Source organism: Camelus ferus, chromosome 34 (assembly GCF_009834535.1).
Source record: "Camelus ferus isolate YT-003-E chromosome 34, BCGSAC_Cfer_1.0, whole genome shotgun sequence".
NCBI lineage: Eukaryota > Metazoa > Chordata > Mammalia > Artiodactyla > Camelidae > Camelus > Camelus ferus.
In genome coordinates this window covers 18,867,972-18,892,495 of record NC_045729.1, presented here as the reverse complement: position 1 = coordinate 18,892,495, position 24,524 = coordinate 18,867,972, and the positions used below count along the sequence as shown (strand labels likewise).

Below are 24,524 nucleotides of genomic sequence, written 5' to 3'. Positions count from 1 at the left end.
CTGCCACAAACATCCAGTCTCGGGCTCGCCTGTGCTGTTAGCTCTCCCTGGGTTGGAGGTGCCCTTCCACCCCCTCTGCTGGACAGGCAGGCTCTGGCTCCCCTGAGGCGTCAGCGCAGGTGCCCCCGGGGAAGCAGACCTGCGTGCCGGGCCCTGCCTAGAGGTGTGCTGCTGCCCACGGCACGTGCTGTCTGAAGAGTTTGGTTTGAAGATTTTTTTGTTTAATTTATCTCTCCCCCATCTCCCCTCTCTGACTCTTTCTTCTTACATTTTAAGCTTCTTGAAAGCAGGGACCAGCTATGTCTTAAATGGACCCCATGTGCCAAGTACAGAGCCTGCGGACCCCTGCCCAGGAAGGGTTTGCCCAGTGAGCCGAGCGTGGTGGAGAAGGCTGGTCACGGAGTCTGGAGCCTTGAGGTTTTGTGCTGCTTCTGCGACTGCCTTGCTGGTGATCCTGGATAAGGTCACTCTTCCCCTGGAAGCTCTTCTTTTTCCATCATAAGGAGGGCACACACTGACCGACTTCTAGGTCTCCTTCCAGTCCTCACATCCCGTGATCCTGTGTTAGAAACGGAGGGCTGTTTGTGTGTCCGCTTCATGAGCGTGTGTCCTGCTGGGCCTGGGCTGGCCCTCCTCCGGTCCTCGTTATGAGCCAGCACGCAGTGCTCTCCAGCCGCTGTGTTAACCTGACCAGGACTCAGGGGTGTGCTGCTTGGGGGCGCACAGTGCCTCCTCATCTTTGCATCCTTATTTTCCAAGGAGGCGGCCAGGAGTGCTCACAGGGCCTTGTTCCCCAGCCTTGTGCCTGGTGTGATGTGCAGGGTAGGGGGAGCCTGGGACCTCACAAGTGCTCTGTGGGCACGCCCTGCTAAGTAGGGGGTGTTGTGTAGGATGTGCTGGTCCTGAGGGACCTGGGGGCTGAGGGCTGGGGCCATCCTTAGTCCGAAGCCAGAACGAGGTGGAAAAAGCCCAAGAGGCCGCATGCGAGAAATCAGCTGCCTCAGCCTTGAGTACAAGGCCTTGGGATGTCCAGGCACTTGCAGGGGTTGGAGAAGGGACTGAGAGGTTGGCCCCGCCCCGGGCAAGGGGCCTGATAAGCTGGGCAGCCCCAGGGGCTGAAGCCTGGCCAACTGGGAGAAGGTGTAAGATGAGGTGCCGGTGGTGGGGAGCCTGGAAAGCCGGGATCCCCATGCCCCGGTCCCTCGGTGCTCAGTAGACTGGCTCTGGAAGGCCTGGCCTCCCTGGCGGTGGTGAGGGAGCCAAGGGGAAGGGCAGGGACTTCCCGCTGGTTGGGGGGCCCCCTGGTGAGGGGCTTGGGGGTGGGGGAGGCTTTCTTGGGCCAGAAACCTGCCTGCCATTTCTGGTGCCTTGTTTCTGGGCCTCAGTTTCTCCTGTGGCCCCACTTTGCTCGTGGCTGGTGTGGGACTGGCCTTGCAGCAGTGCTGTGAGCATTGCTTTATAAATAGAAAGATACTTAACACCGAGCCTGGAATCAGGCAGGGAGGGTGGCTGTGGGCAGCAGTGTTATAAAAATCAGCATTGATTTCTGGGAATCTGCACGCTGCATATTATGCAGACCCCATGCTGGCTCCCAGGGCACCACTCAGCCCACGGCCCGTTCCTTTTCTGCTTGGAGCACCTACTGCCCGTCCCAGCCCTTGGAGCAGCGTGGATCTGTCTCCCCCACCTCTGGCCTTCTCTGCCTGGTGTGTGTCATTTCGCTGCTTTGTTCATTCATTCATGCATTTTCACCTGTCAGGAGCCAGGCACTGTACTAGGTTCTAGAATTCCGGGATGAACAGGAATCCTCCCTGCTCCCCCCTCCCCCTTCTCAGCATCCAGATTCCCACAGCAGCAGGCAGAGTGATTCTTAACACAGGGCTCAGAGTGCAGAAGACAAGGTCCAGTTTTGCCTGGTGTCCGGGAGGAGGAGGCTACACTGGGCAAGGTGAGCGTGGCCGAGGGAGGGCGTGTGTGGCCAGGGGGCAGGGACGTCCAGGTAACATTCTGCTCCCACCTGCTGGCCCCCCATGGGGTTGGAGGACGCTGTGTCAGTGTCTGCTGGTTGTATTTTGTCTTGGCCCGGCCACAGTTGAAAAGTTAGTTAAAAGGAGACTGAGCCGCTGACTGACTTAACCTCCACTAGGGCTTCCTTCCTTTTCGTCTGGTGACTTGGACCCCTTTCTGGAGCCTGGTCACAGGGAGAAGGTGTCAGGTCAGCGTTAGAGGAAACCCCGAGGAGAACGCGCACCAGGTCTCACATCACACCCTCGCCCCGCCCGCCCGCCCCCGACTTGGCCATGACTCGTGCACGTTTGAGGCCCCCCTGAGTCCTGCCCAGTCTTCCCCCAAGTACCCACCAGAGCTTTTCTTCAAACGCTCCTTAAAAAGTGGGGCCAGTGAAGTGTTTCAGCAGGTGAGTGAAATGAGTGCATCTGAACGTCAATAGGGGCCTGGCAGAGCCCCAGGGAGGAGGGCAGGCGAGGCTGGGAGGCCAAGGAGTCTGTGGTCGAGGTGTGGGGGGCGGCCAGGTGTGGGGGCGGGAGACACCGAGGAGGTGTCCCCCACTCCTGCCAGCCACTGGCCAGCCTTGCTTAACTGTGTGCATATCTTTTCCTAACCTCTGATAGGTAAACAGCAATAGCTTGGCTGTTTCAATGTGAATTTCCGTGACTTGTAGTGTTCCCCAGTTTTTTATGGCCAAGAAACAGTGTAGTGAAATTCCTCATCATGGAAGTTATTCACCCAGAGCTCATATCCCTGGGTGCTGGGAGGAGGGGCTGGGTGCGCCTGGGGTGTGGGGTCCTCTGCCCCAGAAAGGGGTCTGGCCCACTTATCAGCTGTCTGATGGTAGGGTGGGTTCCTCTGGGCTGAAAGCAAGTTGCGCGCTGTGTTGGCCCTCTGGGAGCAGGCAGCCCCCCGTGGGGGACAAGGAACAGTGATGTCCTCGCCGGGCCCCCAGGGCAGGTGTGGTGTCCGCCTCTCCCCCTCAGCAGACTTCTTTCCCTCCATCTTTCTTTCTGACTGCGCCCCTCACCCCACCTGCAGGGCTTAGGATAATATATCTCGTGGCCTTTTCCCTCCGTTCGCATTTCTGTCTTCAGCCGTGGCAGGTGACTGCTAGAGATGGAGGGGCTTCTCACCCGAATGCTGAGCCCCGTGCCTGACAGGTAGGGTCTCAGTCAAATCGGCCCTCTCCTTCCCTCCCCTGCGGGTTTTCGTTGCAGTTTTCGCAAAGAGCCAGGAGAGCAGTGGTACAGAAGCACTGACACTTTAAAAGCAGTGTGTCTGGACCGAGGGGACAGGTGGGGCTCCGGCTGCTCACAGCTGCCCTTGGCTGCTGTGAGTTGAGGTGGCTGGGCCCGTGGGAAGGGGCTCAGTGGGAAGGGCGGGCGAGCCTTGTGCCCAGGTCTGTGCATCCGCTGCCAGGAGCTGAGCGACGGTGGGCGCCCTGTGGCCACCCCTCTTTGTTCCCATCACACACAGGGGTCTCGTTGCTCGCCCTCTGATGTGGTTTCCCCTGGGAGGTGGAGGAATGAGAGTTATTCAGTGGCTTTGTGTGCAGAGGAATGTGTGATTTGAACAATGCTGGGTCCGGGATGCCCTGGATTCCTCAGTGGATGTGGGCTTTAGACAGGAACTATTGGGAGCTGGAAATAGGCCGGGGGGCCCGGGGGGAGGGCCCATTGTTGGTGGCAACCCCACAGTCACCATCGTTCCTCATCCTGGAACCACGGATGCCGCAGACAGGAAGGCACCTCCCAAAGTCATCTAGGAAGGAAGGGACAGTGCTGCGTCACACCCGACACGACGTGGCCCCACTCGGCTCCAGGTGGGGCAGGGGTTTGCTGGCCTGGGGTGGTGGGAGCACCTGCTTCGGTCACCTGTCCCTGTCCTTAACTGCTCTCTTCTGGAGGCTCCCCCTTGCTTTTTAAAACCGTTCCTCTCATTCTGCCTTAAGTGAAACGAGACCCCAGCCCATCGTGCCCGGGCAGAGCCTTCAAATGCAAGGTCATGATGTTTTCCTTCTGCTTCGGAGCGCCCGTGGGAGGTGGGGTCTCCTTCAGACACATGAGGCAGACAGCTGTGTAGAATTTGTAACGGATAAAATATTGGCTCACTTCAGAATTGGTTCTCTCTAGTTTAATGGGTTAGGAAGGTATAGTTCTGGGCTGAGCTAACTTCATGCATTTTTTAAACCCACTTTGATTTGTTTCAGCCATCAGGAGAGGAATACATGAATAAAGAGTCTGTGTTATACACGGTCCACTAGTGGTTTTGCTTCCCTGTGAGGCGAGCACCCACGTCCCGTCTGGCAGGCCAGCATCCCAAGTCCACTCTCCCAGCCGGAGCTCTGCCCAGCAGGTGCTGTTCCTGGATCCGGTGATCCTGGGGCACGTTTTCACTAGGACAAGGCTTGCTCTGTCTTCTCACGGTACATTTTGGCATCCTTCTCACAGTAACTTTTTGGCATCCTTTATGCACATCTCCATCTTGGAGGGTGAATCCAAGTGTATCTCCTGCAGTCTTGTAAACCTCCCTGACCAGGTGTTGGCCCCCTGTGGAAAGTAACTCACTCGCAATTTAATGCCTGGAAAGCGCGTGTTCTCATGGGCCATCAGCCTACGTTCTGAGACTCGTGGGCTGTACGTGTCGCTATTAAAGACCCAGGGCTGTGTTTCTCAAACTCTGTGATTCACTATGTGTGTGTGTGTGTGTGTGTGTGTGCGCGTGCGTGTGGGAGCTACCCCTGAAAAACTGTTTCATGAAACCTCTGTGTGAGATAGTCTGGTATTTTGTTTTGTTTTAATTTAAAAAAAATACTCTTCTTGACCCATTAAACTGACTTTATAACCCACTAATGAGAAATGACCTGCAGTTTGAAAAGCACTACTCTGGGAGTTGCTGCAGATGACAGCTAATGGAAACAGCGAGCAAATCCATTCATCTGGGTCATACTCACACATCTATTGTACCTCTTATAGCTTGGATTCTTAATTTCTTGAAGTTGGATTTTTCTCTTCTTCGTGGTCACTGATGCCTCCAAAGTGAGTGCCTCATCACCAGGAGGTTTGAATTTCATGCATTTTAACAAGGACCCTTGTTAGTCAGTATTTTAATGTCATCTTTCTAAGATAAATTTGATCTTCAGACACAGGTTTTTACTTAGGTTAGCAGAAGACTATTTTGCACAATAAAATTATAAACAGAGTCCTGATTTTCTAACTTACACAACAGTTTTCATCGAGTGTTTTCAGGGTTGAGTACATTAGCAAATTAATGAAGGAGCAAATTCATAAATTGGAGCTGGGGATTCAGAAATGCCGCCTTCCTGCAAAGTGCGGTTGGAAGTTCTCCAGGAGAGGCACTCCCAGAGGCTGAGTCAGAAGGACTGACTTAGGGAAGCCGGGAGGGCAGGGGCCAGACAAGCAGCTGATGGGTTTGAGTTGGGTCTTGCAGGGTGCATAGGAGTTCAAGTGGAAGGCCTGCAGGTTGTGGTGAAGGAACTGATTGTTCTTCAGAGGAATTTGGAATAGAACCAGCCATGTTTTTAAGTTAGGACAACAGTAAGATCAACTTACTTTAGAAATGTGATTATGAGGACATGTGTGAAAGGTGTCCAGGAGATGAAGAGAGGCCGGGGAAAGAGAAATCAGGCAGAGGGGCCGCTAAGAGTTCGTGCAGGTTTTGTAAGGAGGGGATAGCTAGAGGAGCCTTGCCGCGGGATGGCACGAAGGAGAGGGAAGGATGGGCTCTAGGCCGGGGGCTTGCTTGAATCTGCGGGGTAAAGAGGTGAAGTAACAGTCAGAGGAATCTCTCTCTGCTTCTGATTTAAGTGACCAAGTTGGTGGTGATGCTGTTAACAGTAGAGAACACCAAAGGAGAAGCAGGGAGGTACTGGAGAGAGAAGATAACGAATTTAGGCATAGACCTATTGATCTGTGTTCCTGCTGGACGTCTGGTTGGAGGTGTTCTGGTGCCTTGGGCAGGGGCTCTGGAGTAACACAGAGCAGGCTCTTTTCCTCACTCTGGCCATGTGCCCCTGGTCCATGTGGTCCAGCACAAGCTACTGAGCTCTCTCCTCTGTCAAATGGGGAAGCAGCGTTTATCTTGCAGGGCGGTTATGAGGACTGGAGAAAATAGGTATTAACGTCCTGGCACAAAGTAAGTGCTCCGAAGTTATAGAGCATTGCTGTGAGTGATGTGGGCTGAGAGGAAGGAGGGTCCAGGGCGCAAATCTCAGTTTTGCCACAAAATTACAGGTGTCCTTGGGCAAGTTACACCACTGCTCCGGGCCTCCGTTTCCTCTTCTGGATGTGGAAGACAGGGAATTTGACCGTCTGTAAAACCCATTCTAGTGCGAGCATTCTGTGATCTTCTGAACGTTGAAAGAAGTAACTTACTGACACGCTGGATGATAGACCTGGGACTTTGAATCACAAGTGTGCAGTAGTAACACAGCAGAACTAACCGAGCTAACAAGATGGACGGTAACGGGTCCAGGTTTACCGTCGCCCCTGCGGCCCATGTCCTGTGATTAGACTGGAAAGCTGCAGGGATTTTGAGTGGGGAGCTCTGGCTTGAAGAGCTTGAGGTGAGACGGGGCAGGTGCTGGCGCCGGCGGGGCTCTGCGTGTGATGGTCTGATGCTCAGCGGGAAGGGGAGGGGGACCGGGCCGCCCTGATGGAGGTAGGGCGTCCGTAGCCAGCCCGGCCTGTTGCTGTTTGCAGTTCCAGTTCCATGGAGCAGAGTGTCTGGCTACCTCACCGAGTACTCGGTTGCCAGATGTTCCACTGGGACCTACTCCGTGCTGGGTCCCGGGGCTGCGGCGTTGATTGGATGTAGCAGGGCAGGGAAGCTGCGGGGAGGAGTGTGGGTCTGCAGGCTGCCTGAGTGACAGTGGGAGGAAGGAGGCTGTTCTGCTTTGGGGAGAAGGCTCAGGGGTGCGTGGTGCTGTCTCCTTATGTGCAGAAGGTTGGCACCCGAGAGGGGAATTTGGCCCCTGCTTTACCGCTCCAGAGGGAGGGAGTCATTCTTTTAGCCAGGATAAAGTGGTGATGCTAGTAAAAAGAAGTATCATCTACTAGTCACTAAACGTAGTGCCTGCTGGGCACCGAGTCAGGCACCGTGTGTAGACTTCGGGCTCCCTGGCATGGGGCATGTATTGTACTCGTGGTTCCAAGGGGGTACCTGAGGCTCAGAGCAGTGCGTGACGTTTTGCTGGGACGTGATGTTGATGTGGCTGATTCCATGGCCAAGTCTCCCACGCCCCACGCCCATCTCTAAGGTAGAAGGCAGAGGCGGGTGGGGCTCAGATTCAGGAACAGCTGCCTGGGGATGGAGCTGCCTGCTGAGCTCCTAGCCTCTGGGGTGTTCAAGCAGAGGGCGATGGTGCAGGATCGCCCCCGGTAGGGTCCTGCTGGGGGAGGGGGGGTTGATGTAAACGAGTAACTCTTCCTGGGCTCATTGGGTCCTCGGAGAGCCCTCGAGGGAGATAGGCTTTATGCCCATTTTGCAGACAGGGAGACTGCAGCTCAAGGGCTTGCTCAAAGTTGCACAGTCCCTAAGAGACAGGACTCGAGCCTGGGTCTTCTGTCCCCACCCGTGTGCCCTCCTGCTGCCCTCTGCCCCACCGACCCGCACGGCAGTCTTATCTTCTGTGCCTCATTCTGCCTGCTCCTCCCTGCTCCCTTCTGAATTGGACAGATGGCCTGAGCTCCAGAGGGGACCACGGCCAGGATGTAGGCTGGTGGAGAGGGGTTCCCCAGTCAGTGTATGTGTGTGTGTCTTGGAGGCCATGAGGGCGGTTTGAAGTCTCTGGGGGCCGTGTGTGACGTGGGATGGGCTGGAGTTGCCAGCACTTTGGGGCTAGTGGAGAAAGCTGCAGGACCTGAGGGACGGGTGCCCCTCCCCTGACACTGCTCGGCCGCCCCTGGGCGCTGCTGTCCCTTTCCAAAAGGTGGGTGGGGGGCAGCAGATTAGGGAAGTTAATTACTCCAGTCAGTTCACCCAGAGCAGGCAGGCTCTCTGCTCGGGAGATGCTCTGCTGATGGAGAGAAGAAGCTGCTCATTGGCCAGCCCGGTGGGCGCTGGGAGGCAGGGAGACATCGACGTGCCCGCCGGGTTCCCTGGGCCTGTGGGCCCTGGGCCCATTGCCTTGGTCTTGGCCTCTGTGGTGAGCTTTTCTCTTTCCTCTCTCCCTGGGTTTCTCTTCCCTCTCCCCACCCCCTGTTAAAATATTATGTTGAGATATATTCTCTCTATACCGACCTTGGTAAGAGTCTTTTTCCTTCAATCACGAATGGATGCTGAATTTTATCACCATCACTCTGATACCAAAACCAGGCAAAGGCACCACCAAAAAAAGGAAATTACAGGCCAATGTCTTTGATGAATATAGATGCAAAACTTCTCAACAAAATATCAGCAAACTGAATCCAACTACACTTAGAAGAGATCACACAGTATGATCAAGTTGGATCCATCCCAGGGTCACAAGGATGCTTCAACATAGCAAATCCTTTCCTTTTTTTTTTTTTTTTTTTGTTGGCACGAGATACTAACAGAAGCACCGGCTGGTGGATTTTCAGACTTTGTTCATTTATTCAACAAGTGTTCATGGAGTCATGGGCACGGGACTAGGATGTGGCAGAAGCTGAGGGGACCAAGCAGGGATCTGACTGTGCTCTGACCTCCTGAGGCTGACAGTCCACTGGCCTGGACAGGGTCTGCCCACGTGGCTGCCTGGGCTGAGTCAGTGAGACCACGTGATGGGGGTGGCAAGGCGGGAGGGCCGGGAGGAAGGGGCTCAGAACTGGGCCATCAGCCCGAGGAGCCCCCGTGCCTGGGGGTGGGGGGGATGCTAATGGAAGCCTGGAATTGGGGCAGGCTGGTAAGAGCTGAGCGAGGCACGCAGCCCTCCCCAAGGCTGGGACAGAATGGCGGGTTCAGGGTCAGGACGGATGGCGGACGGGTGGAGGGCCTTCTCTAGAGGCGATGCAGGGAGTGCTGGATAGCTGTGCTGGTGGCCCATGCTGGGGTCGGGCCTGTCTGAGGGTGAACAAAGGCACAACTCTGTCCCCACAGCTGACGCACAGGCACGAGGGAGAGGAGCCGCCCTGCAGTGAGCTAACCCTCCCATCCTGTCCCCTCCCCTCTCCCCACCGCATCCCTCTTCATCCATTAGGCACGTCTGCGAGTGTGTGCTCAGGCTGACAGCGTGATTTTGGCAGACATGTCCCTGCTGGAGAGGGGAGATTTTGGCCAGGATTGCCTCCCCAGCTGGTGTGACTTCAGATTACTGACTGAAATGTCTCAGTGCCCCTTTGGTGGTCATGTGCAGATGTCTCTTTAGGAGATGGACCGAACGGGGCAGTGGGGTCTTACACCCCTGAAGTCTCTAGTTTGGGCAGGTTTGCTTGAGGTGGTGGGACCTGAGTAGCTACTTAAGTGGTGGAACCAGTAGCCCCCTCCTCTGGAGGGGGTACAGAGGAGGTTATTGAAGTCCTGCCTCCAGAAATTTTGACTCAGTAAGGCCAGAGAGGGCCCAAGCATCTGCATTTGGTACCAACACCCAAGGATTCTGAGGTGGGTGGCCTGGGCACCCCACTGCGAGAACATGGCACTGGATGGTGGTGGGGAGGCTCGGCTCAGGGGTTGCCTGGAGCCAGTAACCTCACCTTCCATACAATGATGTCTCTGCATTTGGGGGGAGTCACTTCTGTGAAATCCCTTCCATGGACCCAGAGATGATCATACTAAGTGAAGTAAGTCAGACAGAGAAAGACAAATATCATACGATGTCACTTATATGTGGAATCTAAAAAAATGACAGAAATAAACTTATTTACAAAAGAGAAAGAGATTCACAGACATAGAAAAAAAAATTTATGATTGCCAGTGAGGGGAAAGGAGGGAGGGAGGGATAAATTGGGAGTTTGGGACTGGCAGATACAAACTACTATGTACAGAAAAGATAAACAACAAGGTCCTACTGCACAGCACAGGGAACTAGATTCAATGGCTTATAGTAAGTAACCTGTGATGAAAAAGAATATGAAAAAGAATATATACATGTATAACTGAATCGCTATGCTGCACATCAGAAGCTAACACAACATTGTAAATCAGCTATCGTTCAACTTATAAAATGGGGGGAGAAAAGAAATCCCTTTCAACAAGGTACATTTTCCCCTGTAAACGCAGGCTGCTGTTGCTTTTGCAGTTACGGCAGAGATGTTCAGAGGAGTCTGACTGATGGAAGCTGGGGGAGGGGGAGGAGACGTGGAGCACGTGGTCTCTGAAGGCCCCCAGCTTCTGCATCTTCCTCTAACGGCAGAAGTCAGAGGACTTCCCGCCCCCGCCCCCTGGGTTGCATGGCGGGTCTGTTTCTCTGAGGTGCGGGTGGCTGGCTCCGTCCTGAGGAGGCGGGGAAGCAGGCCCCAGAGCTCTGTAACTGCAGCACCTCTGGCCCTCCTTCCTGCCCCCCGGGGTTAGTGTTACTGTTAGAGCCGAGGCCGTGGCTGGGAGCCCCGGGCGTGTGTGACCTGTCCTGCCCTGGGTTTTGCTAGTGTCCTGTGGCGAGAGGCTGTGGGTGGGTAGAGCTTGCCCGGGGTCCCCGTTCTGTGCGGTGCTTCTCAAGCCGGCTCCTGGTGGCTGGACGTCCTGCGGAGGGAGGGGGCTTGGAGCAGGACCTCCATGCTGCGCACTTCAAGGGGCCCTCTCCCCAGAGGACACAGTGTAACTGTCCCCTGGAGTTGGGTGGAGGCAGCCCCTCCCTGAAAGGGCTGCAGGCTGGGACACCCCTGTCTCGCCACAAAACCCTCTTCGTTCCTGGTCCTGTGGCCTTTATTTTTGGGTTTGGTGCCCAGCGGGTCACCAGACAAGTTGCAGTAGTGATGATACTGACCACAGCAAGCGAGACTGGGTTGTCCCGATACGCTTCCATCATGCGTGGGTTTGAATAGACCTAGAAATTGTCATTTAGTCAACAAGTGTTTGTGAGCATGGCTGTGAGCCTTGCTCTGTGCCAAGTCACTGGGGGCACTGAGAAGGGAGAAGGGGCTGGGGGGCTCAGAGGATGAGCTGGTCCTGGTATTTGAGGCTCCGCCCCTGCAGCCTGTCTGCATCCTTGTCTGTCTCTCTTCATCAGGTCCTGGTGGTTGGGTGCTGTGTGAGCTCTAGTGTTGCTGGAATTTCTAGGGGTAGGCAGGGTGGGGCTGGGAGTCATTCTGTTGTGGAAACCCAGGGGTCACATTCAGCAATGGAATCTGGGTGTGCCCAGTGCGGCCCTTGACTCACTTTCTCAAGGCTGGTGGATTTGAGGGTGTGGATGGGAGTTTCCGGTCCCTGCAGAGCAGGGCTGCTGTTACAGAGGATGGTCACCCTCCACCCCCAGCTCTCGAGGTCAGCACTCCTCCGTGAGTTAGCTGCTCCTGCCTCCAGCCCCGGGCCACCAGCCCGCTGTGGAGACGTGCTACAGCTGGGCCCGCAGAGCTTAAAATAGCCGTGTGAGCTGGCCGCCTTGCACGCGGGGTGCCCGCCGGAGGCGTGATGGGGCAGCTGCCTGGGGAAGGGGCACCAGTGGCTCTCACCCATGGGGTGGACAGAGTCCTTTGGGGGTTGCTCCGGGCACAGGGCTGGGGGACAAGGGGGCGGTGTGGTTGAGGGCTCAGGTATGTCTGGTGCAGAGGTGAAGCCAAGAGCTTGTCTTTCCTAAGACCTTTTAAGGGAAGGCCTCGAACCTGACCTCAGGGCCTCCCGGCAGAGTCAGAGGCCTTCAGACGCGGCATCCTGTTTGGCTCCGGCCCTTGCTGCTTGCTCAGGGTTAGCCATGTAGGGTTCCGTTCAGCCTAAGTGGGACGAGAAAGCAAGACGCAGAAGTGGGATGGGGGGCGGCTGGGCCAGGTCACAGCCTTGAGTCCCAGCCAGGCAGGCACTGACCACTGGGGCTCCGGCCCCCCCTGCTGCCCCCTCCTGGGAGCAAGACAGCACCGAGAGGACTTGGTAGAGACCTCCTCCAGGCTTCCCTTCACTTGGCAACTATTAGTCGAGGACCTGCCATGTGTAAAGCTTTCCTGGCCCTGGAAACACAGCAGTTAATGAAACAGAGCAAAACCCTGCCTTCATGAAGCTTAGTTCTGGTGAGCGGGAGATCGCAAGCCATCGATTAATAAAAAAAGCAAGTTGCCTCGTCTGCTGGGGATAAGTGGTGTGGAAAGACGGGAGCGGGGTGGCACTGAGTGTGCTGGGGGAGGTCCGGAGTTGGACGGGGAGGTCCTGGAGGAGATGGCGTCAGCGGACTGTGACAGAGATGCGAGCTGACAGTGGAGACACCTCAGGGAGGGGCGTCCCAGAGGAGGGAAAGGCCAGCGCGGAGGCTTGACAGTGAGGATCAGCAGGAAGTGTGGCCCGAGTGGAGAGGGTGAGTGGGCTGGACGCGGCGGGTGTGAATGGTGACAGCACGTGAGGACTCTGTCACCCTGAGAGGGAGATGGGAAGCCGTTGGAGGGTTTTGAGCAGGGCAGGGACCTGGTCTCATCCACGTCAGAGGGCCTGTCGTACGGGAGCTGATGTCAGTGGTCTTTCTCTGGTTACTAGGCCACCCGCGGGGGACCCCAGGAGACCAGACGGAGGGCCACCCATTCCTCCCCCGTGGCCTGCTGGGTTCTTCTCCTTGCCTCGGAGTTTCTTTGGGAGGGAGGACGCTGGGCTGTTACCAGGGGTTGCTGGAACCTGTCTGTACTATGAGCCTGTCAGTAAAAGATCAGAAAATTTGCCCACAGGCTGTTACGCTGCCTGTAGCTTGAGACTGGCCGCAGTGGGAGTCCTTACACCATGGGGAGTGGCAGGCACCACAGGTCGCGGCTTGTCCCCTCAGACTGGCTGTTCAGCATGCCAGCCACTGCTGGCCCGTGGCGCCCAGTCTCCCTGGGCGGGGGTTCTGGGGGTTGGGGCTGCTGCCTGCTTTCATCGGCAGGCACCTGTGTATCTGCTGTGCGGGGCCAGAGCACAGGGGATGTGACGGCCGAGGGTGACTTGGGGAGTGCTGGGGGCACCAAAGTTTCCGCAGCATGTCCCACGGAGCGGTGATGAGGGCTTCTCTCTTGTCCCTGGCTGGGCTGGTCCTGGAGCCTGGGGCCTCTCACACCACTTCTCCCCTCCCCTCCCCGCCCTCTGCGTGGGCAGGGCGGCTCTGCCCGCCTCTGGATGCAGGAGCAGGGTCCGGCACGGGCCCTGGGAAAACCACTTGGCATAAGGAGGGGTCTGGTTAGGAGGGAGATGCTGGAGGCGCCGGTCCCAGCCCTGCCACGAAGTTGCTCAGACGAGCCCTCTGCTCCGCGGTCCTGGTCTCCTCACATGTCACTGGGATGGCCGCCCTGCTGTGTCCCCCCCACACACACGGGGTGAGGGCTGCACCTGGAACCACTGATTCCCAGTGGTCACACCGTGGCACTGGGTGTGCAGACACCTGGGGCCTCTCCTCCAGTGGGAGGGACAACCGGCATATACACACATCCTCCAGGAAGCCTTCCCAGACAGGTGGGGCCTTCCCGGGCAGGGCCTCCAGCCCTTGGCTCATGCCGTCCACTCCGGCTCATGCTCGAGCTGCCCTTTCAGCCTGTGGCTCCTCCCCCCGGTGGACACTGGATCCTCGGTGGCCTGCAGTGGGTGCAGGGAGTCTTCAGTGGTTGGGCATCAGTGTCCATGTCCGTTGTCTTTGGTGCAGCCCGTGAAGGTGCTGGCTGGTTGTCGTGTGTGTGGGTGGAAGCTCTGGGGTGCAGTACGGCCCATGGATGAAGCCCTTTCCCAGCAATGCCTCTCTGCCCCTGCCAGTCAGACCTAGCCCCCCTCTACAGATGAGGAAATGGAAGTACTCATTCATTCATTTGTTCGTTCATTAATTCAAAAACTGCTTACTCTGCTCCGAGAGCTGGAGGTCTGCAGTCCAGTTCACACAGGTGTCCGAGCAGGGCCTGCACCTGACTTCCTGCTGGATAAATGTGTGTGCCGTGCTGTCTGCGGGGACAGGGAGAGTGGGCATCCGTGGAGGATGCGAGATCAAGTGAGGGAGGGGTGGCGCCAGTGCTCAGTGCCTGTTCCTGCTGTGTCTGTCCTGTCTGGCCGAGGCTGCGGGCTGGCATTTCCTCTGGCAGTGGCATGGAGGAGGGGAAAAGCAGGTGTGCCCTGGCGCCCAGGCCGACTGGGATATGGAAGTGCCCCCTGGGGCTGGAGCCTGGGGGATGAGTGACACGCTGCCACCCAGACGCATCAGGCCTGTTGGAGCCCAGCCACATTCTCTAAGCTCCAGGCTGGACATCTGAGCTCCCGGGGTTCAGGAGGTGACCGAATCTGGCTGGTGACCCCAGAGAGGGCCTCCAGGGGGAGGACAGATGGTGGTGATCTAGCAAGGGTGAGCACCCACCAGACAGGCTGAGGGCTGGGCTGCAGGGTGTCCAATTCCTGGGTCGAGCTGAGGACGTATGGTGAATGAGGGTGAGGCTTGGGGTCTGGGAGTGAGGGCACAGGTCAGGGACTTGGGGGCACAGGCTGACAGTACAGCGCCGGTCTTGAACACCAAGCCTGAGTATTTGTCTTAAATTCCTAGGGAGCCAGAGAAGGTTTCGAGCTGGTGAGAGGGGCAGCGTGGCACCCCAGGACTCCGTCTCAGCACAGGGATGGTGGCAGCCTGTGGCAGGGTTAATTAGGAGAGGGACTGAAGGTAGGGGTCTGAGGAGGTGGGGAGCCTGGGGCGGGTGGGAGGCAGAGCTGGGCCAGCAGGAGCCTCTGTTTTCAGGGTTGTGTGTGCCGTTTGCAGCCTGGGCAGGCGTTGAGCAAGTCTGAGCCCCCCTCATGTGTGACTGGGTTACAGCAGGAATGCCCCTGGGTCAGAGCAGCTCAAGAGAGACTGTGGGAAGAACTTTCAGGAACTCTAAGAGTTTTGGTGGCCGGACCGCAGACTAAAGCATGTGGTGGGTGAGCCTTTTCACCTCGAGTACTTTGAGATGAGAACGATGCCTCCAGGCCTGGGACAGACCAGCTGCTGCTCCGAGGCCCCCTCGCCCTGGATGGCAGCCCCTTGGGCGTGGGTCAGCCGGTGGTGGGCGGAAGGGAGGTCAGTGGCAGTTGCCTCACTTTACAAAGTGGCCAGTGGAGGTTCAGAGACTCCACATGACTTCACGCCTATGAGACCTGAGTCCTGCAGACAGCCCAGTTCTACCTAACAGGGGTGCCCAGGTGTGTCTCCCCCCACCTCTCGTTCCCTTCAGCTGGGGTGGCGTGTGTGTGCAGCCTCCTTACTCCCCATGGCCTCAGGGCAGGTAGGATCGGGGGAAGTGCTCTTTCTCCGTCTCATTTATAGCATCTCCCAGTGCCACATGGGTGCTGTTCTGCCTGCAGTGGTTCCAGGCTCAGTGGAGGGAGGAGGAGAGGAGGCAGCAGCTCCTGAGTCAGCGGAAGGGTCCCAGCTGCACGGGCCGGCTTGCGGGCAGGCTGGCTGCTGGGTCAGAGAGTACTGTCCTGGCCGTCAAGTCAATGCCCTCCACAGAGTGGTTCAGGGATATTGGATTTGCTGGGTCAGGAAATTCCACTGGAGCATGGCAGTAAACCTCAGCCTTCATCACACTTCCCTGTGCCTGGCGGCCTGGCCTTATCTCATCCTCCCTGAGCCACCTGCCCTCCCTGATAAGTGCTAATCACAAGCGCTTTCTTGCTCCTCTGTGTGCGCGCGTGAATGGCCCCAGGTGTGCCTGCCCCACGCAGTGGGCGAGGGCACGTCTGTCTGTCAGCACAGGGCCTTGCACAGCAGGCCCTTGGGGGGATCCGATAGAGATGCTCATTGGACTTGGGATGAAAGATGGGGCTTGTTTGGAACTTGCCTAGAGAAAAGGGCCTGGGAGCCCAGGGTGGGCAGCTCCCCGGGTGGGCCCCCAGCCTGCGGCCTCTGCTGCACCCACCCTGGGAACCTGCTCCAGGGGGAGGCGTGGGTGCCCTCCGGTGAGGCTCATTCTTCTGAGGAGTGGCTGTCACCTTGCTTGAGACCCCCACAAGCCCTCCCTCTCCGTGTGTGTGCTTGGCAGGGACTGGAGAACCCCTGCTCTGCGCCAGGGGCTGGGGTACAGAGACGCCCCCTGCCCCCGCGCCATGCCCCATGGGCCCACAGTCTGGGGGTGGGGACGTCGATGAACAGGCAGCTCTATGGTAGGACGGACTCGGGTGCTGATGCTCCAAGAAGAGGCCCTGGCCGCCTCTCCAGACCCCTCAGAGGAGGCGAGAGCAGCCGAGATGCCAGCTGGGCTGCGGAAATTAGCAGGCATGGTGCGGGAGGTTCCAAAAGCAAGTGCCAAGGTTGGGCCAGGAGGACATGGCGAGGTTCCTCTGTGGAGGTTAGCCCGGAAGGTGTCAGGGATGGCGTCGCTGGGGCTGGGTGTGGGGGACCACTGGCCGCCAGGGCCGCTTCTGCTCCAACGCCACCTCCCTTCCCAGCCCCCTTTCCGTGAGGCCTCACTCCGGCTGCAGCGTGGACGTGTCCTCCCCGGGCATCCCGGGCCCTCTTCTTCCTCTGGCTTTGCCCAGATTTTTGCCGACCAGGACCCTCTTCTTCCTGCCCTGTCCTGTCCTGCCCATCTTCCAAGAAACAAATTAGGTCCCATGCTGGGGGCTCAGAAGCCAAGTCAGGCCCAGGTGAACATTCAGGTGTCCTCAGCATGTGGACGGCATGGGGCAGATGCGGTGACAAAAGTAGGCGTGCTGGGCAGAGGAGAGGACGACCAGGACCCAGGCTGGCACCTGCCCTTAGAATCTGAGCCCAGAACACTTTGTGTCGACTATGTCTTGTCTTGCATCTTTCTCTGTTCAGTCATGATTCGATGGGGACTGGGACCATATTTACTGTAATAACTATTCTTGTTGATAATGAGAGTAGCGTCTCAATTCACTGAACATCTTCCATGTCAGATGGGCAGCGTGCATTCCATTCACAACCTTCAGTCTCTGTTTTTTACATGCTGCTCGGGAAGTGCGTGTCATCTCCATCTCATGGTTGGGGAAACTGAGATACAGAGCCAGCAAGTGGTCACTCCAGGTTACCCAGCACTTGGGTACTTCACTGCAGATGGCATTTGGACACAGATCCCCCTGGCCCCAAAGCCCGAAGTTTGCAGGACATTGTTCTCTGTGGTCAGGTCGGGCAGTGGGTACAGACTGGGGTCACTGAGGGCCTCTGAGCATATGTTGTCCTTTCTCCCAGATCCGGGCCCAGCTGCCCCACGGTTTGGGGCACTTAGGGTGTGCCGAGTGGGGCTGGCTTTGAGATGATCCCTCCCTACCTCATCTGGTTCCTCACAGGTCCCGAAGCCTCACTGAGAGCTCTCGGCCGGGTCAGGACTGGGATGGCTGGTCTGGAGCTGTGATCCGATCCTTGGAGCTGAGCTAACTGTCCACAGTATCAGCAGCGCATGCTCTGATGGGCCTGCTCACCAGTCCCTCGTAGGGTGTGGACACACGGCCGAGGTCTCTTCACGGGCAGGAGTGGCCTCCACCTTTTGGGCCTTGAGATGTGATGGCAGAATGGGGGAGTCTGCACAGGTCCACCAGGGACTTGGGGCTGGATGCAAGTGCCTTCATCAAGCTGGTCACCCAGACTGGGGAGGACCTGGAATAGCTCTGTCCTCTATCTTGTCCAGTCTCAGTCCTCTCCTTTCCCCACCTCCTGTCTTTCCTGACTCCTCCTCTCTGCTCCATGAGTTTGTGTGTATTCTTGTCTGTCTGTTTCTCCATCCGTCCCAGGCTAGGTCACATGCTGGGGATGTGGCCGTGAACAGGCTGACCATGTGGTCTCACACTCTGTTACCAAAGCTGGGCCCTTCCGTCCCTCCACTCCCTCACTAGGTCCCGATGCCCTCGACAGCCTGCTTCCCAGGAAAATCCCATACACTCTGGCTTGGGTCCCACCCTCTGGTGAGTGAGCTTGGGCTCTCGAGTGGTCCGGGGGGAGAACTTGGGGCCTGGGCCTGGTAGGCTTCCCTGCTTTCCACCTGCCAACCCATTCTGAGCACCTGCCCTGACTGAGGTGGTGACCGGGACAGGCGCCGGGGCTGACACAATGATTAAGACACAGCCCCTGCCTCCTTCAAGAAGCCCCACGGTCAAAGCAGAGGCAGGTGGGCAAACTAATTTGTCTGGACGAGGAGCTGGGGGCTGGAAGGAAAAGGATGAGCCCCTCCCCAGGGAAGAAGGTGGCGGCACCCGGCACCCGTGGGGACAGCCTGAGCGATTCATCTCTCTAATCTTCTAATGCAGATCCTCCTGCTGCAGCCAAACCCTCTTCTTTGTTTGTTTTCCTTATCAGTCTCAGAAACTAAACAAATGACAAGCAAACACAATGACCTTTAGTTCCTTTCTACCCTGACCCTTTTACCATCATGGTCACCCTTCGTGAACCCTGGCCAAGTCTGGTGACACGTGGCCCAGGAGCTGTTCAATTTCCACAGCCAATAGGAGACCTGCCCCTGTCCTAGACCCTCCTGCTGAGTGAATCTCCCTGCGAACATCCTGGGGTGTGGCCCCTGCTGGGGACCTCTCCATCCTTCTATCTCTCTCTCAAATTTATTGAGGTCATGTTGGTTTATAACATCATATAAGTTTCATGTCTATAGCATCATAGTTTGACTTCTGTGTACGCAACAGTGTGCTCACCACCAAGACTGTAGTTTCCACCCATCATGCATTTTGCCCTCCCTGCCCCCCTCCCCCTCTGATGACCACTGCTCTGTTCTCTGCGTCCACATGTTTGTTTTTGCTTGGTTTGGTTTGGTTTATTTGTTTAAAATCCCACTTATGAGGGAGTTCATATGGAATTTCTTTGACTTACTTTACCTAACTGGTGCAATTCATCCACATTGTCACAAATGGCAGGGTTTTGTCTGTTTTTATGGTGAGTTGTGTTCCATTGTCCACGTGCCACATCTTTGTCCATTCATCCCTCATCCAGCCTTCTTCCCTTTTGACACCGCTGGTAAATGGCTTGCTTAGCAATCAAAGCATTTTCTATTATTGCTGAAGAAGATCTCAATTTGGTAGTTTAAAAACTTGAGGCAAGGTGAATAAGACTCCTTTCTCCCATGATGGTGGCCCTTGTCACACATTCCTTTGGGTGGCGAGTGCCACTCTGTGTCACCCAAATTCTGGCTGAGCCGTAGAGGTGCAGGGTGCCTCAGGAGCCACACATGATGTCAGTACAGAGACACTCAGCGCACGTCCGAAAGGGGGTGTGTGCCGCCCGTCAGCTTGGATTGTGTGTGGGTGGGCGAGAGACCAAAGGCTGCAGGCCTGAGAAATGCAGGGAGGGCAGAGAGCTTGGCATTCACCCTGAAGCCCACACCCCTGCCGCTGCCAGTCAGTGGAGCTGTTACATGTTGACTTCATGCATTCACTTCTCTTCCTCCCCTCTGGGAATTCTGTACTACTGTACTTTTTCTGTGGTTTAAAAAAAAAAAAAGGGAAAGAGAAAGGCAGCTCTGCCTTGTTCACATGCTCTGAGACCCTCAAGGGCAGACTATCTTCTACCTCTTCTGAGCACGACGAGCAGTGGAGGACCAGGAGGGCAGGAGAGGTGGTGTCTCACATCACCTGTTCTCTCTGGTGGTTCCTTTTGCACCTGAGTCTAAGAAGTCAAGGCCACCAGAGCAGCTGATCTGGCCCCTCCACCCTGCTGCCAGGCCCAGTTCCTAGGCCCCCGATGCTGTCATCACATCCTGACTCCTCTGGGGGTGGGCTCTGTGAACCCCATTTTAAAGAGGAGGAAACAGCACCTCAGAAAGGCGAACTACCTTGCCCTGATCACACAGCTAAGAAAATGAGCTCAGAGTGAAGAACAGGCCTCCAGGCTCTCAGTCCAGCTGGTAAATGGTCTCTCCTGCATCAGAGAAGTAACGTTGTGAGAATGAAGTGGCAGCCATGAGCCCCTCAGGGGCTGGTCCGGCTGCAGAGCACAGGGGGCGTTAGCCATTCCTGTCAGGTGGCCGGGGATCCGCCAGGACCCCTGTGCCCACCCAGGGGATAGTAAGGTGCCATGGTTGTGACACATACTGGGTGTCGTGGTTGGGCTGCTATCTGGGGAGGGGGCTCAGAATAGTAGCAGCCCTGCAGGTCCCTTTAAAGAAGCTGAACGCCCGCCCCCGGGGATGCAGGCCTGCCTCTAGCTGGGGAGGTGCAGATCCAGCAGCTCGGGGCCACCGCAACACGCCTGTGATGAGGGTTTTGAAGTTCCTCTGGTTGGAATGAATGCTCGCTCGGCCGCAGCCAGTGTGATAGCTCTATGTTCCTGCCCATGGCCTTGGTGATTAATGTCCTTCTGTCTTCCTGGCTAGAGCTTGTGTATCTGTAGGGCAGGGAGCAGCACACCTCATACCTGTTTCCCCAAGGGCCTGGCACGCTTGGCACAGAGCAGGTGGTGGGTAAATGTTTGGTGGGATCCCAGGAGGACAGTTCACACTCACATACCCGAGGGCAGGATTCGTCTATCCAGCCGTCCTGTCTAGCACCTCTCGGTAGCCAAGCACGGTGTTAGGTGCTGGGATACAGGGCCAGGGAGACACGGCGCTGCTCCAGGGGCTCTGGGCACCCTCTCACTGGTGGCAGAAGAGAGTTGCCCCCACCCCAGTCTTCTAGTCCTCTTTATTGCCAGCTGGGCACGCAGACTTTCGCACAAGCTCGGGATACTGTTGCTGTTTCATAGTAGGATGAAGGGCTCCTCCTGGATGCTCCCAAGCCCCTAGCAAGAGCACCCTTGGTGCTGTGCCCTGACCAGCCCTTATGTGCCAGTGCCGGTATCCCAGAGCACTCAGACATCACCCTTGGCGAGGCAGTATTCGGAGGGGCAAGGCAGGACCTGACCAGAGCCACCTACTCTTCTCAGCTGAGCGGGGGTCCCAGCGAGCACCGCGTCCCGCCCGGAGCGGGGAGCGGTGGAGGGGCTCGCGCAGCTGCAGGAGCCTCCGGAGCCGCTTGCGCGCGCGCGCGTGCGCGGAGGGGGCGGGGCGGGCGGCCTGGGTCGCGAGCGCCTTTCCCACACCTCGCACCTTCCCTGCGGTCCTTCTCTCTGCGCGCCCTAGCCAGACACACGTGTGCAGACGCGCGCGAGCGAGTATGTGTGTATGTGTGTGTAGCCGGCAGACCGTGTACCCGGGTCGGACAGGCCCCGTGAGCACAGGGGGCGGCGGCCAGCTCGACCAAGGCCCCGCTTCTGTCCCTTCCAGTCCTCCCCAGCCCTTTCCTCTGGTCGCCTTGGGTCGTGGTACCTCCAGCCATTCCCCTGCCTTCCCATCCCCTTCTATCCCCCGGAAGAGACCAGCGCCTTGCGGTGAAGGTTCTGGTTCACCCCGGCTCCAGAGCCTTTGACATTTAGCGAAGCTCGCGGCGCACTGGTGTAGGCACAAGGCAGAACGCTAATCCCATTAAAGCTGTGGTGTCATCCGGGAGGGGAGGCTGCCCCCCGCAGGCCTCGCGCTCATTGGCCGAATGCAAACCAGAGGGCGGGGCAGAGGCCCGGGGAGGGGGCTCCGGCGGTTTCGGAGTCCGGAGTCGGGAGTCGGGCCGGGATTTAGCAGGGGGAGCCCAGCGGTTGCAGCTGCGGCGGATCCCTCGGCACTGCCCGCCGCGCGCCCGGGCAGCCCAGGGCCGGGGGCGGCTCGGCAAAGTCGCGGGACAAGAGGAGGCGGGCGCCGGCAAAGTGGCCGAGCCGGCCGGGCCGGGAGAGGTGTGCCCGGGAGCCTTGAGCCCGGCGCCCTGGTGCCTCGCGTGGAGCGGCGGTGCGCCCGGGAGGCGAGCTGAAGCTCTGGAACGAGAAATCAAGTCGCAGCCTCCCCAAAGACGCTAAGTTACGCAGCCAGCCGGTGTCCCGGGAGCGCGCTTGGAGCCGCGCGGCAGAGCCCTCCCGGGCTGGCCGGCGGGGAGCGGGGCGCCGGTCCCCGAGCGCGGGATCCGGCCGGCAGTGCGCCCCGGGACTGAGCGGGGGCGTGCAAGGCTCCTCCGATCCGCCCGCCGCCCGCGCGCGACTCGGGCGCCCCCTCGGTCCCACTCCGGGAGCGATGCCCCCCGCCCCCCGTGCCCCCCGGGAGCGACGCGAGCATGGAGAAGTCGAGTAGCGAGGATTCTTCGATCCACCGGAGTCCATCTTTGGACAGCAAGGACTCGGACTTTGCCAAGCCGTCCACCTCGGGCCGCCCGTTTGGCCGCGGCTTCACGGCCGGCGCTTTCTACGGCACCGCGGGCTCCCGCGGCCAGAGCCGCGCCGAGGCTGGCGTGAAGACTGACAAGTACAATGCACCCAGAGGCAGCAAGTACGTGGTGTTTTACCTGGACCTGTCCTTTGTTTTCCTCCTAGAATTTAAGAAGTGCAACATGGCCAGGGGCTGCCTCTGCTGCTTGAAGTACATGATGTTCCTCTTCAATCTGATGTTCTGGGTAAGTCGTTCCGTGTCTCTGTCTCTTGCCCCCGCTCTTCCTTGCTTAAGCACAGTACCCTCTTTCTCTTCGGAGCTGCATTGCTCTGCTCTCTGCGCAACGGTAAGTGGGGTTTTTGAAAACCACCCCCAGCCCCCCTCGCCTTTCATGCATCTCTCTCTTCCTTTCTCTCTCCTCGTGGCTGAATGGAGGCTGCAACTTGCCTGTGTTCCAGGAAAAGACTTGCTCTGCTCCTAGGAGGCTGCTGAAGTTTGCCACCACCTCCTTCCCCTATAAGACAGCCTTTCTGGAAGTGCCTCCAACTGCAGAATCTGCAGAAATAGGTGTGGGGTCGGAATTTTTAACAGCTGTGACCTTGAGTTGAATTCAGGCAGAAGTGCGGATGGTTTTCTGAGTTTCTTCTCGTGTTCCTCCTGAACACAGTCTGCAGCATTTTATGGGCAGGAGGTGGGGGAGTGGTAGCGGTCACACCCTCCCGCTCCTTTCAGTGAATCCCAGGAAAGGGAGGAGGAGCCCCTGAGCCAGGCTCAGGGACCCTCTTGATGGCCTGCAGATATGCCCCCGAGTTAGGGCTCGTGTGTGGCGAGAGAGGGCGTGGGAGGGATGCTGCCATTGGGTGGCGGCAGCTGCTTTTGAGGGATTGCAGTGAACTGGGCGGGGAGCGAGCTGGCCATGTGCTCCCACCATGGAACTGGTCTCCGGGAGCCCCAGAGACTGGAAGGGACCAAGGGATGCCCCCATCCTTGGTGAGAGATGATGTTCTAGGGAAGGTGTCAGTGGTGAGGGGGCAGCTTGGAAGGCCGTCTCTGTGCACGTGTGTGCGTGAGCAATACTAGTTAGGCAAATTTGAAAACTTCTTAAATTCACATCTAATTGTTCCGTCATCCCAAATTCTGTCTCCGCCTTTCTTCACCAGAGCCCAGATATAGTCAGCACAGATGTTTGGCTCTGCCCCAGGGCCTGTCTCCTGCCTGCTGGAGGCTGTCAGCTAGCTGCCCACGGTCCAGGAGGAGCACTGGGGCAGGAGTCACAGTGCAGTGGGCTGGAGGTGGTGTGCTTTGAGGTCCAACACTTGTGTGGAGTGACCTACCTTAACTGACAAACTTTTGTAGGTGTGTATGGGTGGGGTGACTTTTCCCATAGAAGGGGAGAGCTCAGGCCTGGGTGGGAAGAAGACTGGGCTCTGGCTTTGGTTCTGTGTTAGCTTTTAGTGTGTGACCTTGGGCAAGTCACTTTATCCCTTAAGGACTGGGTTTCCCGTCCAGTCCAATGGGGGGCGGTCATGATGGTCTCCCTCATAGCCTTATCTCATTAGTTATGGGAAGTCCTGCGTCCTTGCCTTCTCTCTGGGGAGGGAGCCCCCTCCCCTTCTCTTCCGAGGAGCCTGGTCTGAAATCTTTGGGGTTGCGTTTCCCCAGATGTCTCCATGGTCAGGGCCCTCTGTCGCTGCTGTTACGATGTTTCCTGTCCTGTGGCGAGGGTTCTGTGGAGACTGGGGCAGAACTGTTGGAACGTCAGGAATGATCCTGTGGCTGCCTTTGGGCAAGTGCTCCTGGTCCTCTGGCCCGTTTGCCACCATCAGTGTCAGCCCAGCACCGGTGTGTATTTCTCTGGTGCCAGCAGATTTACATGAATGCTGCCCGTTTATTCCGCACAGCTTTCCTCTCTGTCCTTGTTCATAGTCTCCAGCTACCTTTTGACCTTTCTGCCTTGCCCTTCTCTTGCTGGAAAGACCCTCCTGGGATGCTCAGTGCACCGGCCAGTACCTCCCACTCAGCCGCTCTCCTCCCCACCCCCACCCCGCCACCTGCTGGCCATAGTAGGTATAACTGGCTGTCTCCTCTCCTCCAGGATGGTCCCAGCTTAGTTCAGGGACCTCCCCACTCACTAGCACCGTTGTGTCCTGTTCGTAGAAGGCGCTGGTTGCGTGTTTGTGAGTGAATGAGTGGATGGCCAGCGCAGTAAACCCACATTACTGTGGTAAGGATTCCCCAGTCCTACTGGTAGAGAAGACACGTTAGTTCTCTGACTTGCTTGTGATGAAGGCTGTGGGGCGAGGA

At 57.5% G+C, this 24,524-nt stretch overlaps 1 protein-coding gene across 1 annotated transcript in view; it reads left to right on the top strand.

Annotated features, from left to right (window-relative positions):
* TSPAN9 (tetraspanin 9) overlaps positions 1-24,524 on the top strand; it is a 167,090-nt gene that overhangs the window by 71,958 nt on the left and 70,608 nt on the right. Inside the window, exon 3 of the mRNA XM_032473231.1 lies at positions 22,385-22,464. Coding sequence (XP_032329122.1) covers positions 22,402-22,464 — 63 coding nt within the window. The 5' untranslated portion in view covers positions 22,385-22,401. The remainder of the gene's footprint in view (positions 1-22,384; positions 22,465-24,524) is intronic.